At 43.1% G+C, this 16,389-nt stretch overlaps 2 protein-coding genes across 2 annotated transcripts in view; one reads left to right on the top strand and one right to left on the bottom strand.

Moving 5' to 3' along the window:
* Positions 1-12,125, bottom strand: part of LOC121433843 (LRP2 binding protein) — a 29,770-nt gene extending 17,645 nt beyond the window's left edge. Inside the window, exons 1-5 of the mRNA XM_041632494.1 lie at positions 12,068-12,125; positions 3,896-3,985; positions 2,151-2,271; positions 1,199-1,311; positions 41-154 (exon numbers count right to left, since the gene is read on the bottom strand). Coding sequence (XP_041488428.1) covers positions 41-154; positions 1,199-1,311; positions 2,151-2,271; positions 3,896-3,940 — 393 coding nt within the window. The 5' untranslated portion in view covers positions 3,941-3,985; positions 12,068-12,125. The remainder of the gene's footprint in view (positions 1-40; positions 155-1,198; positions 1,312-2,150; positions 2,272-3,895; positions 3,986-12,067) is intronic.
* A 988-nt stretch (positions 12,126-13,113) lies between these two features.
* Positions 13,114-16,333, top strand: Ankrd37 (ankyrin repeat domain 37). The gene is made up of 5 exons (XM_041632550.1): positions 13,114-13,304; positions 13,513-13,665; positions 14,842-14,933; positions 15,492-15,683; positions 16,138-16,333. Coding segments are annotated over exons 1-5 (465 nt in total). The 5' UTR covers positions 13,114-13,277; the 3' UTR covers positions 16,139-16,333.
* Positions 16,334-16,389: the final 56 nt, after the last annotated feature.

Consider the following 16,389-nt stretch of genomic DNA (forward strand, 5'->3'; position numbering starts at 1 on the left):
CAGTGAAATCTTAAACACGATGCACGAGACAATAACTTACGGCATTTGAGACAGTCCCCAGCCCGTCATAATACATCACGCCTAGTTGATAAATCGCTTGATGATCGTTCTCCTGGATTTCTTCAAACTGTGCCAAGGCTTCTTCATACCAGCCCTGAAAGCCCCAGAGAATAGTTCATTTCATTATGTGTTTAAAGTAACCCTGGACTCAAGCATCAAATGGTCATCTATGCCTCAAGATTAATAGATGATGCCGCCATATTGGAAATGGCCCAAACTTTTTGCTTAAGTCATTGGGCCGTGCCATCTCTGATAGGTAGTTACACTGAGGCCTCAGAAGATAGTGAGGTCAAAGAAGGTCCCAACATGCAAAGGTAAGAGAGAAAGGAGGATGTGAACTAATAACTTCCTGAGTCTCAAAGGACCATGAGGGGCTGGGGACAAATCCTTGGGACCTTAAGAAAAATCAAAGCTCTGTTACCGAAAACTATATGATAGAGCACAGAGAATTCTTCTTGCGTCTACCTACCAAGCTATTCCACCATAATTTGAATTAAAGAAATGGTCTCCTCATGATGTGTAAAATATATGAAAAGCTACTTTTCAAGGAATTCAATTATTAATAACATGCAAGTAGTTTATGAATGAGCTTACATATTGTGAATCAAACTATAAAATGTATGTTTTCAGTTTGCAGTGTGAAAATGGGTCTTTCCAAATGACTCCTTCAGAATAACTTTAGTGAAGAAAGACCAGATAGCTCCTAAGTCTTACGTCTGTGTGCCACACATGGTCACAAAACCATAGCCTATGTGGCTATGCCCGAGTTTCTCAGGCTTAACGACGTAAGAAATTCACCTGAAGCTGGGCAGTGGTGGCGCATGCCTTTAATCCCAGCACTTGGGAGGCAAAAGCAGGTGGATCTCTGTGAGTTCGAGGCCAGCCTGGTCTACAAGAGCTAGTTCCAGAACAGGCTTTAAAGCTATGGAGAAACCTTGTTTTGAAAAACAAAACAAAACAAATTCACCTGAAAGTTTGCCATGACCATCAGCTGCCTCTACTTACTGTGTGACGCTGAGGATGGAACCCAAGTTCTTATCTACCCTATATAATTGCTCCATTAAAGCTCAAATAACCCCCAACAATGAAGTACTAACAACACATTTATTAAAAAAAAAAAAAAGACCAAAAATGGTACCTCTTCAAAATAGAGTTGACCTCTTAGAAAATACGCCATAGCATCCCCTCCTTTTATTCTTTCTTTCAGGTACTGCAATGCTGTATTCACCAGATTAGCATGACAGTAATAATCTGAGTCAGAAAGGGAAAAATTGAATTAACCACACAACGTGAATGTTCTCTCTTGAAGCCATATGTAACAGAGAATTCATTAGATGCTGTTAGTATCAGTTTCTTGCCCACTTCTAGTTCCTAAAACTTAGCTCCAAGAAAGAATACGCCCTAAATAAAATCATGATCACGCACCTAGTGTAACACCTTACATAACCAATAAATGCTCATTGAGTCTGGGACTGCTGCTCCTTGCCAGGTAGGCACTTGAATGCAGTCTCTGCATGCATTGGGCAAAGCTGTCTTGTGGGTGAGGTAAACTCTTTGCTTGAGCCATATTTAGTATTTAGAACTACTGATCCAATGAGCTGGCCATCTTGTTTTTTTTTTTTTTTCTTTTTTGGACAGGGTTTCTCTGGCTCTTGTAAACCAGGCTGGCCTTGAACTCATAGAGTTCTGCCTGCTTCTGCTTCCCGAGTGCTGGGATTAAAGGTGTGCGCCACCACTGCCGGCACTCCATTTCAGCTTTTAAGGTTTATATAAATAGCTTTAAATATCCCTTTGCAGTAAAACACCAAGCCACACTCTCTGAGGGAAGCAACACCCAGGTTTTCTTTTTTAGAAGCAGATCCTTTAGTCCTGAGGGTAGATCCTAATCAGGCCTTGTGTCTGCTCCAGGGTCAGCTGCTGTCTGAGTTAAGAAGGTTGCCAGCCTCAGGGAGAGCCTGAACCGAGTAGAGCTTTGACTACCTCCTCGAAACCAAGGATATGTCTTTCCTTTCCTGTTTATTCTAGCAAAAACTTCGGAATTTCAGCAGAAATATTTTCCCAGCAAAGATTAAACATTCAGATTTTTATACCAGGCTTTTCCTTCTTCCACTGGAAGAATTTGTGTTGTTTAGTAGCATACTGAGACAGAGAGAAAGGGTTTTTGGGCAACTTTTCACTGGTGAGTTTCATCCTGTTTCCACCGCGTGGATCCTGTAAACAAGGAGAACACATACGATGATTAAATTTTCTTCTTCCAGAAAAGCACGACGGGAGACTTTACTCTCTATTCTAAAAGCATCTAAGCAACATTGCCTGTCCACGGGACCCCGAGTTAACAGCAATTCCTTTTTGAAGGCGAGTTCACATGTGACCACTGTCATTCACAACTGCTGCCCCTCCGTGGCAGCCAACAACACTGCTCTCAAAGAGATGGTTTCTGTCACTAGGGACTTTCTGGATCTTTCTAACTGAAGCTTACCGGAGTAATCCATTTCATAGGAAAGCCTTTGTCCTTTTTACCTGGGAATACACTGTATTTTAGCTGTGTCGCTCAGTTTTCTCTTCCAGTCTGTATTGGACTGCCATGTTACCAGATGGACCACCGCTGTGTGGTAAATCAGAGCCTTCATATAAAGTGTAGGGGCCACCTCATTTGGAATGGAGGAGTCCAGGTTGGCCTAGGCTGAGGGTAGCGAGGACAGCAAACTCTGTTGTTGCTATGTTTTTTTTCCCCTTTCTTTCTTGCTTGCTCTTTGACATTCTAACGTTTCAAGTTACTTCCACCAATCAGGAGCCAGCTCCCAGGGAAGGTCTCTGATTGGTGGCCTACAGAAGACCCTCAAGAGAACCTTTGTGTGATTGGAAAGCTGTGTTTATATACTTACAGGATGCTGTTTTAGGCAACAAGCTGCTTCTTAAGCGAGAGTGGGACTCAAAAGGAGGAGGAACGATTAAGCAACGACAGCAACAAAGCCACTGAAATGTCTGCATGTGGCAGCAGGGGGTTTCAGGGGGGCGGGGGATGGCTCAGCAGTTAAGAGTGCTAGAGTTTAATTCCCAGCCAACCACGTGGCATTTTTCACAACTGTCTATAACCCTAGTTCCAGGGGGTCAGATGCCCTCTTTTGGTTTATTCAGGCACCCTTGGTACAAATACATTCATGCAAGCAAACCACTCATAGCACATAAAATCAAAAGCAATTTTAAAAAGCAACAACGCGAACAAAGTGCTTCCAGAGGATCTTAACCCACTTTGGGTGGGTCACAGCACTTGTCGCTCCAGCTTCAGGAAGTGACCGCCTGCCCTCTTCTGGCCTCTGCTGTCACCTGCACACGTGTAATATTTACATATAAAAATAAAAATAATCCTTAAAAAAATTAAAGTAATTGTATTTCAAGATTTAGGATTCCAATAAGACTGTAAAATTCCCACATAAACAAAGCAACCTGTGTAAGACATTTGGAAGGAAACGATCCAGACAGAATGAGAGCTCCCTGTCATTCACAAACTGGGCGGCAGGTCTTCATTTCACTGATGACATTAACACAGTATGCTACTATTTCAAAAGGGCTAGAGCAGCGGTTCCCACCCTTCCTAATGCTGTGACCCTTTAATACAGTTCCTCATGTTGTGGGGATGCCCAGCCATAAGATCATTTTCATTGCTACTTCATAACTGTAATTGTGCCACTGTTTTGAATCATAATGTAAATATCTGAAGGGCAGGACATCTGATGTTTGATCCCCACGGGGGTTGCAAACTGCTGGTTTGGAGAAACCTTGGCAAATTCAAGAAAGGGACTAGAAATAAAATAAAGCACTAACCACGCCTTACCGTATTTAAATTTACGCTGTTGTCTTGGCTTATAAGACTGCACATGACTTCTGTTGCTTTAGTGACTTAAAAAGAAGTACTTCAGAGGGCCTGAAAAACAACAGAGAAATGTTTCATTCAGGCCTACTGAATGTTGGGTTTGTTTTGTCTTGTCTTTTTAAAGTGCTGGCTCCTATAAAACGTGAGGAAATGGTGATCATTTTGAACACAGGAGGAAACAGGCAGGGCAGGGAGGTGATTCACTTAGTAGTAAAGCTGCTGGTTGGCAAGGGCGCCCTGCCAGCCCACGAATTACTTTGTTTTATCTCTCAAGAAAAAAAAAAGTAGAGTGATTTTAACGTTTGTGTTAGAAATGTGGGCCTTCTGCTTTAAGAAGCTGGTCATGTTGAGAAACTGGCTCTGCAGTCTGTAGAAATTGGTGCCACCGTTAATCCTACTGATTGAGACTGAGGTCACTACCACAGTGAAAAGCCAAATTTGAAGCCCGCTTTAATTAAGTAGGTGGCCAGATGGATGGCTCCGACCAGGTCCATACCCTGGAAATGGCCAAGGATCAAGTATGGCAAGGGCTTAAGAAGGAGAACCCATAAATCATTGCATTTCCAATAAGGTCCAATCAGGGGCAACACACATTCTGACGTAGTTCCTGCCTACACACCTTTCACCCATGTGTGATCGAGCACATCCTGAGCAGATAGGTCAAACAAACTTGTTTGGGGGGAGTGAGAAGGCATAGCTTCTTATGTTATCTCCCATAAACATTAACCTCCAGCATTTCAGGAACTCTCTGTACTTGGGCAAGGGGCTTGCAGATCAGAGGCATTTTGTTTCATGGATCTCTAAGGCATAGTAATTAAAAATTAAAATGTAATCTTGGCTCTCACAGCTACATCCTCTCAAGTTTGAACCTTGGATGGACATAGAGAACTGACAGCCTACGCCGTGAACACATGCAAAGCAAGCCTTGCTCCCCAAAGATATTCTGAAAGTCAGCCTATCTGCTTGGTTTGGGCATTGTCTTTGAAATCTTGGTTCTTTGCCCCAGACTGTTCATAGCAACTTCCTTAATTTTCAACTCTAATCTAGTTCTCCTGACATTTTCATAATACGTATAATTGCTCTCCCATGCCTAGGCCTGACCACGGTCCCCACAGTCATGAGGCTGTCTCGAACCAAAGCTAATTTCTGAGGGTCAATTTCCACTCTGATTTCCAACAGGCAGAGCTGCTGGAATAGATTAATTCAAATTTAGTGCTTCCAAGATGCGAGACAGGAGCTAAAAAAAGATTTTAAATGTGAGCGTCTGGATTGATTCTGCCTCATTCCGACATTCAGCATAAAGTCACCTGACGCTGTGCAGCTGTGTGCATACCATGTCGTGAACCTAGACCATCCTGGGATAAAAACTGGGGGCACTCGTTGATACCATATCCTCTGAAAAGAACCTGTGGTTTTGAATTTTTTATTACGATCCTTTATGTGTTTGTGTTTATGCACAAGCGCAAAGGTCAGAGAACGAAGCTACAGGGCTCGCTTCTCCCCTTCTACCATGTGGTTCCTGGTGCACAAGCTTGGCTCTAAGAGACTTTGCCTACTGAGCTTCTCCGTAACCAGAGCGTGTGACTCGGTGGGGGAGACTGGGTGAAGCAGGTGAAGTTCCCTTCTCAGATCCTTTTTAGTGCCTCTATGCCTATGACGTCAGCTGCTCCGAGTGCTAACTGACAACAGCTCTCACCACCCCGTTCTATATGTTTGTCCCTAGTCAGTCATGAGTCTGGCAGACAAACCACTTAGGCCATTACCCTATTAAAAGAGGCAATCCAGCCAGGCTGTGGCGGTGCACAGCTTTAATCCCAGCGCTTGGGAGGCAGAGGCAGGTGAATTTCTGAGTTTGAGGCCAGCCTGGTCTACAGAGCAAGTTCTAGGACAGCCAGAGCTTCACAAAACTGAATGCGGGGTTGGGGGTGGATGGGTGGCGGCAATCCATGCTAGGTGCTCCTGTACATTCTCACTGAATGTATGAAGAATGCAAGGGGCTCTGTGTTCTTCCGAGAGCCTTTCTTGGGGTGTGCTTTCAGTTAGTAACGTTAAAGGAAATGGTAATGCACCTCCACAGGAAGAGGGGAGGCTTGCTTTCCTAACAGGCATTGAGTGGCCCAAGGTTAGCATGCCTGACTCATAATGCAGTCTTCTGGGCATACCAAGCCTCTCAGGTGACTGTGTCATTTGAGTAACCTCTGTGACAACTGGGGAACGTGGTGGGCTGCAGAAGTGACCCAAATATCATGCCATCAACCCTAGCTACTGTGTTTACAGTGAGCCATAGGGCCCTCTGTCTGTGACCCCTCAGGCATCTTGTCTTCTGCCAGTGTTAGTGAGACCAGCTAGTAACAACCACGTATCAGCCGAAAGCTTAATCTATCTGCTTGTGAGAGAAAGAGAAAATCAGCCACTGATTTGTGGCCACATTTTCAATATAGCCTTGACAATATTGAAGCAGGCAGTTATTCTCATTTTCTTTCCTTTTCAGAAGAGTTCATTTGTTAAAGTGAAAGGACTCGCTCCCACGTCTTTCCTTTTGGGTGCAGCAAGTTTACATCATTCTCTGTGAGGAGAAGAAGGTAGAAATAAAGATGCCTAGTACATTCTGCTAGGCTAGGGTAACCAGTCACTGAGAGTCAAGGAGGGTTTCCTTTATTTTCCTCCAAATTTACCTCTTATTCTGTGAGCGATGAAACTGATGAAGAAGGATAACATATTCAAACCCTTAACGGCACTGGCAAAAGCAGGATTTGCATGCTTCATCCAACTGTTTCATGCTTTCCTGTTTGCTGGCCAGTGATGGTTGCCAGGTTCTTTTGTGTGCTCAGTATGGGGTGTGCCCAAGGTGTGGCTCTGAAAGAGTCACAACCAAAAGACCCAGACCAAACCTGATAGAAATGTTGAACTGTAGACAGAAAGACAGTGGTGAATTCTCAGAGAGAGAATTGTGTCCCTCAGAGGGGATGGGAGTTCTTTGTATGACGGTAAAGAGATGCTACCACCTGGCTTTACCTTCAGGGCCATTTGAGTGCAGTCAATAGGGTCATATCTGAATAGGGTTCAAGGGGACAGCTCACTATTTGGAGGCAGTACGTTTCCAAACATCGCTTTCCCTCTTGATACTGGCCATGTGAGATGAGGCACCAGTGGCTATTTCTGGTTGGGCTCTAATTGTATGAGGCAGCACAAACCATCAGTCCTTTGAGTCTGTCTGCCCCAGAGGGGAATTTTGCTTTCTATTTTTAGCCCTCTTATTTTGGTACTTTCACATCGGCAATTAAACCAAGAGCCTCATATATTAGCAAGCATCCTACCAGTCAGCTATTATCAGTTCCCTTCCTGGGTGGATTTCATTCAACACCCAGCAGTAAATAGATATGCATATAATTTAGAGGTTATATTATATGTATAGATGCTTGTACAGAAAGCTCATGCCATTGTAGTTATGAGTACAGGGTAGAGAGAGACATGGGCACACTGTACTGAGAAAAGGTACCAAGCCATGTGCCAAAGCAGAGCTAAGAACTATGGGTTAATTTAAGTCTAAAAGTTAGCTAGTAACAAGCCTGAGCTACCAGCGGAGCATTTATAATTAATATTGTGTGTTTATTTGGGGAGCTGCCACAGCACAGGAAAACTCCGCCTACACTTTCCTTTCTACTTTTTCTGTAAAAATTTGAATCTTATTAGCCCCAAGAAAAATGAGGGAAAGGCAGTCATGGGACTGACCGAGAACTATAGGAACTTACACAAGATAGGAAAGCCCACAGATATGTTTAAAAATGCAACCTCATTTCGAAAACGCTTCTTTGTCTCCTGCCTTATCTCTGCCAGGCCCTTCATCACTTGACGCTCAGGACTCTGAGCAATAACTTTTCAGAAAGGCTGCAATGTTGTGCAGTAATGGAGCTGGGATTTGCAACTGACTAGGCATCTCTAAACAAAGGCCAGTCCCCAGCATGCGATGCTATGACTGTGATGCAATTGCTTGTATAATAAAAAGCAACTTTACAAGAATGCTCTACTTTCCAATTCCTTAGCGTAAGAACCACAATTTCATCAAGGACTAAAAGTGGCTAGATATAGGTAATTTCTGTGCATAACGGTGCTGCGGGAAGGCGTATAGCTAACATCATAACTGCATCTTTCTTTCTTTGTTTTTCTTTTTTGCAAAAGACCAAGTTTCTAGGAAATGGCCATTGTCAATTATACCTGCATAAGATAATTTAATGAATAAAATGTCTTATTGCTAGGCCTGCAGGCTCATGCTTATAATCCTAGTATTCAGAATGCAAAGGTAGGAGATCTTGGGAATCTAAATATGGAGAAGCTGCCTTAAAAAAGCAAAAGCAAAACAAAAATCACATTTATTAGATGACTTGTGAAATTATATTAAAAGTTGGAAATTCAACTGCTTACTTAAAAATGTATATTACTATTATTATTATTGGTTTTTCAAGATAGCGTTTCTCTGTGTAACAGCCCTGGATGACCTGGTATTTGCTTTAGAGACCAGGCTGGCCTTGTACTCACAGAGATCTGCCTGCCTCCCTCTGCCTCCTGAGTGCGGGGATTAAAAGCATACACCACCATGACCGTCTTAAAAATGTATACTATCTAAAGTACCTAGAAAACACAGACTACTCAGCACCGACTTTGAGCAGAACTTATCTTTACATCACCCATTGCACCGTTACTAGTTTGGTTTCACTATTATTTGATTAGTAAGATCAACAATATAATTTTCTCCTCTTAGAAATAAAGGTTAGTTTGAGTGGGATGTTAATAGTTCAACATATTTGAGCTTTTAATAAGAAAATGTTTCAAGTTAAGTTAAACAAATTTATTTCAAATATATAAGCATTTTGTTTAAAGTTTTATACAGATAGTATGTATATGTGTGTGCACACTTGTGCACATGTGTTTGGAGGTCAGAGGACAAGTTATTAGAACAGTTCCTCTCCTTCTACCACGTAGATCCCAACATTTGAACTCAGGGTGTCAGGCATGGTAGCAAGCACTTTACCCACTGAGCTGTCTTATTGACTTTTTTTGTTGTTGCTGTTTAGATGAAAGAAATAGGATGTAGTATAAATGCAGTAAATGACCTTTGATATATTAATGGGACTGTCAGTTGGTCAGGTAAACAAAAAAAAGAAGAGATAAATCAAAGAATACATGAGCATACCAGTTACATTTTAACTTACAACACACAAAAATATAGTTACATGCCACTCTTTTTGTGCATGCTGAAACAATTTAAGAAGTGGTGATCTGGGAGAGTTTAGAATTGTCTCTTTCTTCCCTAAAGTCATGAGCTGATGCATATTAGATTGCTTCAAAAGAAGTATAACTTTTGAAATGCCCGTGAAAAAGCCTGGGTAGACAATTATTCCCCCCCACCCATTATTTGCTTATTTACTTAATTTGTGTGTATATGTTCATGAGGATGGTTCCAAGTATGTTTTGTGGAATATTAATTTAAAATGTGTTACACTCATTTATGCTGTGGAACATTTGTGCACAAATGTGTTGCATTTTTTTCTATTGCATTTGTTTAACTCTGTGAAGCTGTGTTACTTTGCCTGCCTAAAACATCTGATGGGTCTAATAAAGAGCTGAATGGCCAATACCTCAGCAGGAGAGAAACAGCAGGGCTGGTGGGCAGAGAATAATTAGGAAAAAATCTAGGGAAGGTTTGAGAAAAGGATGAGAGGAGCAAAGCAGTGGCCAGTCTCCCAGTCAGCCACAGAGTAAGAAGGAAAGAAAGACATATAGAATAAAGAAAAGTAAAAAGCCCAGAGGCAAAATGTAGTTAAGAGAGAAATGGGATAATTTAGTTAGAAAAGCTGGCTAGAAACAAGCCAAGCTAAGGCCGGGCATTCATAAGTTAGAACAAGTCTCTGTGTATTTATTTGGGAGCTGGGTAGTGGGCACTCCCAAGAACAAACAAACAAACAAACAAAACCCAACTATACTATGCAAATGTTCATGAGTGTGGTTTGAACGATAGAGCTCCCATTGGCTCATATATTTGAATACTTGGTCCCCAGTTGGTGGAAATGTTTGGGGAAGATTAGGTGTGGTCTTGCTGGAGAAGTATGTCACTGGGCATGGATTTTAAGGCTTCAGAAGCCCACTCCATGACCAGTGTGTCTCTCTCTTGTGGATAAGTAATGAGCTTGCAGCTGTGGTTCCAGAACTATGCCTGCCTGCGTACTGATGTGTTTCCCACCATGACGGTCATGAATTCTAACCCTCTGAGCCCCCAATTCTAAGCCCCCAATAAACTCCTTTTTCTATAAGTTGCCTTGGTCATGTTGTTGCTTCACAGACTAGAAAAGTAACTAAGAGCACATGTGAATGCCAGAGGTCAGCTTTGGGGGTCTTCTTCAATTCTCTCCGTCTTAAGACAGTTAATCCAATTAGTGTTGTCTATGTACATTTGGGTGTGGTTCCATCTGATGAATCATAAAAAAACCTGATTAGAGGTCACACCATCAAAACAACAATAATAACCATAAAACCCCTCCTCAGTGATTACCAACTGCTAATAGCTCCTCAACAAGGGGCCTGGAAAGAACTCCTCTGCCCCCCCCCCCCAATTTATATTGGAGTTTTGGTTGGCCTGATCTAGTGCACTCAACCACAGCATATGTGAGTCCATGAGTATCATCTCCAGAAGTCAGCATTTCCCAGAATTCCTTCCCACCTTCCTGTTTATATTGTTTTCTAGTATTACTTTGCTGACATTCCCAGAGCCTTGGCAGGGGTGGTAGTGGAGAGTAAATAATCTCTATATGGCTGAACACTCAGCAAACTCCAAGATACCTTGGGTTATTAAATGAAAACGGCAAAGCAAGACATGGGATACCTCTGAGAGACCCAGAAGTCTCCAAAACAACATAGGCTATTGTCTTTGCCATACTCCATGGTAAGATGCTGTTGCTGAAGACACCACACTCCATGGCTGCAGGAAAGAGAGACACCAATCTCAAATCTATGGGAAAACTGCCTTCCTGCTATCTAGCTTTCTTAGTGCCAGAAGGTGCAATGCAGTCTGTTGGGGGAGAAAAGACATCAGTAGTCTTATCTACTGCTGGACTCCACATACTATAATACCAAGCAAGACATGCCTACTGGTGCAATAGTGGTGAAGTGTTATGCGGCAACCAACTGCTTTCCAATTAGTTGTGAAGCCAGTTCTTCAGAAGAGGATATTGTGCTTGGTGCTGTAATCCTGGTCGAAAGAACGTGGACGGGAAGGCATAGACTCTAAGGTAGAACTTGCCACTGTTATTTTTCTAGATGGCTAGGTTCTCAAATAGCCACATATATATTATTTTGAGACAGGGTCTGCAAGTCTCAGGGATTCTTCAATGTTCACCCCTACAGCTTTGGAATTATGGGTACAGGAAGCTGTGCTTGTCTGTTTGTTTTGCTTTTAATATGGGAGGTATAGATTGAATTCAGGTCTTTCCCATGCCAACAGCACTTTCCCAATTCAGGTATTCTTCCCCCCTTTTCATTTTTTTTGCGGTTGATTTATTCTCACCTATTATGAAAAAATTTGAAGTCGCTCTATGTTCTTTAATATCAAATATTAGCCTATTACTTTATGTAAAAATAAGGAAGCATATTCATCTTGCTAGTATGCAAATTGCATTATAACCTTATAAACTGTAGAATTATACATATATGAAAGAATTGTGCCAAAACAAATTTCAGATTTATTATCAGAAAAAGATTTATTTGTACCTGTTTTATACAACTGGAGTCAAACATAATTTTCTCTGGCAAGGAGGGGATGTGAGTGGAAACAATTTTAATAAGCTCTGTTCTAGGGAAGAGCCTGAAACCATGAAATGATCTCCACAATGGTGCGTCTTATTGAAGAAATATTATTCGTTAATGAAACTAAATGGCTGAAAGCTTTGTGACTGGTTGGGAGATCTGTGACTAATTGTGATAAACTTGTTCTTTAGTAGCGTCATACTGCTTCGGATATCTTCTGCTACAGCTATTGAGAAAGAATACTATTAAAACAGCTATTAAAACTTCCTTAAAACACAGGAAGAAAGGCAACACAAATGTTTTAAACTGCTCCGTCTTATTTCAAACGTCTCTTACCTGTATGTTTCCCCTGTTGTTAACATTACGTTTACCACGATCAGAAAGTCAACATTTGTACGTCACCAGGATTTCAAGCATTATAGTTATTTCATTGTCGTGAATTTTCCAGTAAGGCCATTTTTCTCTTCTAGAATTTCAACCTAAATTATTGTTTCCTTTGGTCTATTTGTCAGCCCTTCCTGGTTTATCATGATCCCGACAGCTTTGAGTAATATTGGACAAGCATCCTTTTGATTCGGCTTATCTAATGTTTTAATCTGAATTCTGGGTTTTAGTGGATGGCGACCTCCTCAAGTCGTATCACTAATGTTAACCTCCGGCCCTAAGTAGATTTGGCTCTTTCTTCACTACGTTCTTTTCTTCTTCCCTTCCCGTGTTCTTAATAACCAGAGGGCCTTAACAAGACCCCACCCTTCCTGCTGCCCCAGCCTTGGCCAAACCTGTAGCACTAGCTGTTTCCAGGACCTGGGGTGTTTCAGGCCCTCTATGAGGGATACGTGACAATGGGTGGCTTATTTCACAGGAACTGCCACCCAGGTCTCAGAGACCTGGCAGCACGGGCTGATACTTCACTTAGGCGAGTCCACAGCGCCCAGGTTGCAGAGCCCCCTTCCTCTCTCAGGAGCATGGTGATGCAGGCAGAACTGAAGGCCTAGGATCTGGCCTCGGGGATGGAGAGGGGCTGCTCGCTCCCCTCCTTTCCGGGCTACGTGCGAGCCCGCAGACACAAAGCCCTGCCCGAGCGACTTCCGCTTCTCCCGGGGATAAAAGAGCTTCCCTCCACTCGGCCTACGTGCCAACTTCAGCACGCATCATGGCCGCCATCAAAGAGAAGCTTAGACTTTCCCCCACCCGCCCATCCTCTTCACTGCACTCGCGTGCCAGGGCTGCCCGGGTTCCGCTCCCAAGGGGGCGGACCCAGGGAAGCCTCGAACTGGCCAATCAGAGGGCGGGACTGCACAGCAGGCCACCGCCCCCCCCCCCTGCCGGGTTCCGGGCTGCACGTGTCTGGTGTCTGTGTTTGGGTACGTGGGCTGGGAAAATAAACCGTGGGGCGCTCCCGGGCTAGGGAACGGCGGGGAGGAGTCGCCCTGCTAGTCCTGGAGAGCTTTAAAATCTCCCACACTGGGGCAGTCCGCGCAGTCTTACCTGCCAGTGTGCAGCTAGTGCACTCACTCTGCGCTCCCGGGAACTCTTGTCTTCTGCGATGCTGTTGCTTAATTGCAACCTGGAGGTGAGACTCCCGCCCCTTTAAGTCCTGCAGGCTAAATCTTCGGAGAGGTCCGTTTTAAGGCGCTCAAGCAAGGGTGACAATGACCGACCGATGGGTTACCAAATCAACCCTTGTTAGGTTTTTCGTATTTTCGTAGCTGGGGGTGGATTTTCAGCTCAGAGAGGGCTCAGGCAGGACAGGACAGTGACAATCTGTTCTTTTCTTGCAGGATGATGGCCTCAAGAATTTGCTGGGGACAGGAGCGTCGGTCAACGCACCCCCGGATCCCCAGGAGCAGTCGCCTGCTCACCTAGCTGCAGGTGGCGGCCTTGCTTGCTTTCTTCTCTGGCAGTTGCAAGCAGGCGCTGACCTCAACCAACAGGTAACTAGGTAACCTATTGTTGCTATGTACAACCCTCTCCTCCACCCAGTGTCTTCACATAGCCGCCAGTTTCAGTTGGTATAAACATGCATATAAAAATTTCCAGGGGCTGGAGAGATAGCTCAGTGGTTAAGAGCATTGCCTGCTTTTCCAAAGGCCCTGAGTTCAATTCCCAGTAACCACATGGTGGCTCACAACCATCTGTAATGAGGCCTGGTGCCCTCTTCAGGCATACACACAGACAGAATATTGTATACATAATAAATATTAAAAAAAAAAAAGAATTAGCCGGGCGGTGGTGGCGCACACCTTTAATCCCAGCACTCGGGAGGCAGAGGCAGGCGGATCACTGCGAGTTCGAGGCCAGCCTGGTCTACAAGAGCTAGTTGGGACAGGAACCAAAAAGCTACGGAGAAACCCTGTCTCGAAAAATTCAAAAAAAAAAAAAAAAGGAATTTCCAGTACGTGTGTGTGCATACATACATACATACACATATACATGTAGGCATATATATATATATATATATATATATATATATATATGATGGTAACTTGAAACATTTTTAGTATCCACATTAATAAAGCAAAAATAAGCCATGAGATTAATTTTAATAATTTAATCAAATTGTTTCAGTATGTAAATACATCAGTAATGATTGATGTGCTATTTTATTTTTGCTTTCATACTGTATTTCACAATCCAGTATGTATTTTCCCTTACAGCATAGCTCAATTCCGTCTAGCCACATTCCAAATGTTCTTTAGCACTAGGTGCCTGCTGGCTATCACCACAGGATACACCTACAGTGGTTTTAAAAGCACTTGCTATCTGTCCAAGTCTCAGTCGACCAGGAAAAAACACGTGGGAGACATGCCCAGCATCAGTTCTTCGGTGGTTTTCATCTTCGTTAAAGTGCGATGTTTTTCACTGTAAACTTTCATCTTCTGATTTACGGGCATTCCTTTAAATTTTAATGTATGTGAAAGTGGCTGCATGTTTTTTAAATGGAAACTTTGAATTAGTACAATGAGAGAACCTTATCAGAAATACAAATGAATAAAAGAATTTCCAGTTGGTACAGGGCAGTTTTCCCTGGCTTCCTCGGATAGCTACTATTAGATCGCCCACTGGCTTCCACAGTGTTGGAGACACTAACGTGCTGTCTTGCTCTAAAGGATGTTCTGGGGGAGACTCCACTGCACAAGGCAGCCAAAGTCGGAAGCCTGGAACGCCTTAGCCTCCTTGTGGCCAGTGATGCCCAGATTGAGTGAGTATAAAAACAGGGGCTGCAGGCTTGGTTTTCTTGGATTCAACTCATGCTCCTCAAGCTGGTATTTTTATATTTTCCGTCATGTTATCTAATATTATCGAGTAAGTGGAAATAGATCCTGAACATTCAGGGGCGCAAGTCCTCCTCATGACAGATTCCACTGCAGTTTTAGCTTAGGAAGATTCTGCCTATAGAAGTTCTCGTATTCAACATAGAGAATTGAACAACAAATGCTCTTGTAGTCATTTAAATTTCTTCAAGAGTGAAGTATGATAATGGAATAAAAATGCAGTGGAATGCCTACGGTCTGTAGAATGTCCCAGTCACTAAGCATACAACAGTGGACAAAACTAAACTTCTGTGAGCTTTAACTCCCACTCGTGTGCGTGCGCGTGCGCATGTGCGCGCGCTCGCGCCCCCATGTATGCTCGTACTGTGCTCCGCTCACAGCTCCTCAACCAGTACCTTTTTTTATTCTGTACCCAGTATTGCCTATGTGCTACAATTTCCACTGTTAGAAAAATAATAATAATTTTCACGTTTGTCCAATTTCAGCTTATGTAATAAGAACGGGCAAACAGCTGAAGATCTTGCTCGGTCGTGTGGATTTTCAGAATGTGCCAGGTTTCTAACCACGATTAAATGGATGCAGTTGGCGAAGTCATCGTGTGACCCCTGTGATCCGGTGCTTAGACAGAAGCGAAGTGTGACAGGTGTTGAGAACAGAGCTCTGAAGAGGAAGTGCTGGTAAGGACCTTCCAGCGGCTCTTTTCTTTCTCCTTTCCGGATTCTCTTCTGGCGGAGTTTACTGTTGCTCTTAATATCAGCAGCACTCTGGTCGAAAGGTCCAGTAGACTTTTCTTAAAGTTTTACCTTGGATCATAGTTACTACTTGCTAGCTTCTAGAGACCAAAATTTGTCCTTTGTGGTAGAGATTTGGGGAAAGTGTTTTTTTTCAAAGATTATGTGCGTGCGTGTGTATGAATATGCACTTGTGTGCCTGTGTGTGTTCAAAGGTACTTGAGGAGGGCATACAGGCCAGGCAGGAATTTGCAGTATGTCTGCCTTGTTGCTTGGGTGCAGGATCCAAACTCCAGTCCCCGTGATTACGCAGCAAGCACTCTTAGCACTGAGCCTTGTCTCCAGTCCCCTTAAAAATGTTCTTAATGTCAACATGTTTTTTTCTTTTCCCCCAAAACAGATACGTTGTTGGGCAAGAGGCCCGAGGAAGGCCTTCACTTCAGACAGATCTACAAGCCATGGCTGTGGCTTATCATATAGACAAACTCCTGAGGAGGAAAGCTTTCTTCTAAGTGAAGAGACATTCATGAATACATGTATTTACCTGACTATATTTTGGCTGTGCATGTTTTGTTGTTTAACTTATTAAAAGACTATTAAAGGAATAGAAATGTCTGTGAATTCTTTACTATTTTGAAAAAAATAGTTTAAA

The sequence above is a fragment of the Microtus oregoni genome, unplaced genomic scaffold, assembly GCF_018167655.1.
Source record: "Microtus oregoni isolate MIOR12 unplaced genomic scaffold, Mior012 000041F_ref0000270, whole genome shotgun sequence".
Classification (NCBI taxonomy): Eukaryota; Metazoa; Chordata; class Mammalia; order Rodentia; family Cricetidae; genus Microtus; species Microtus oregoni.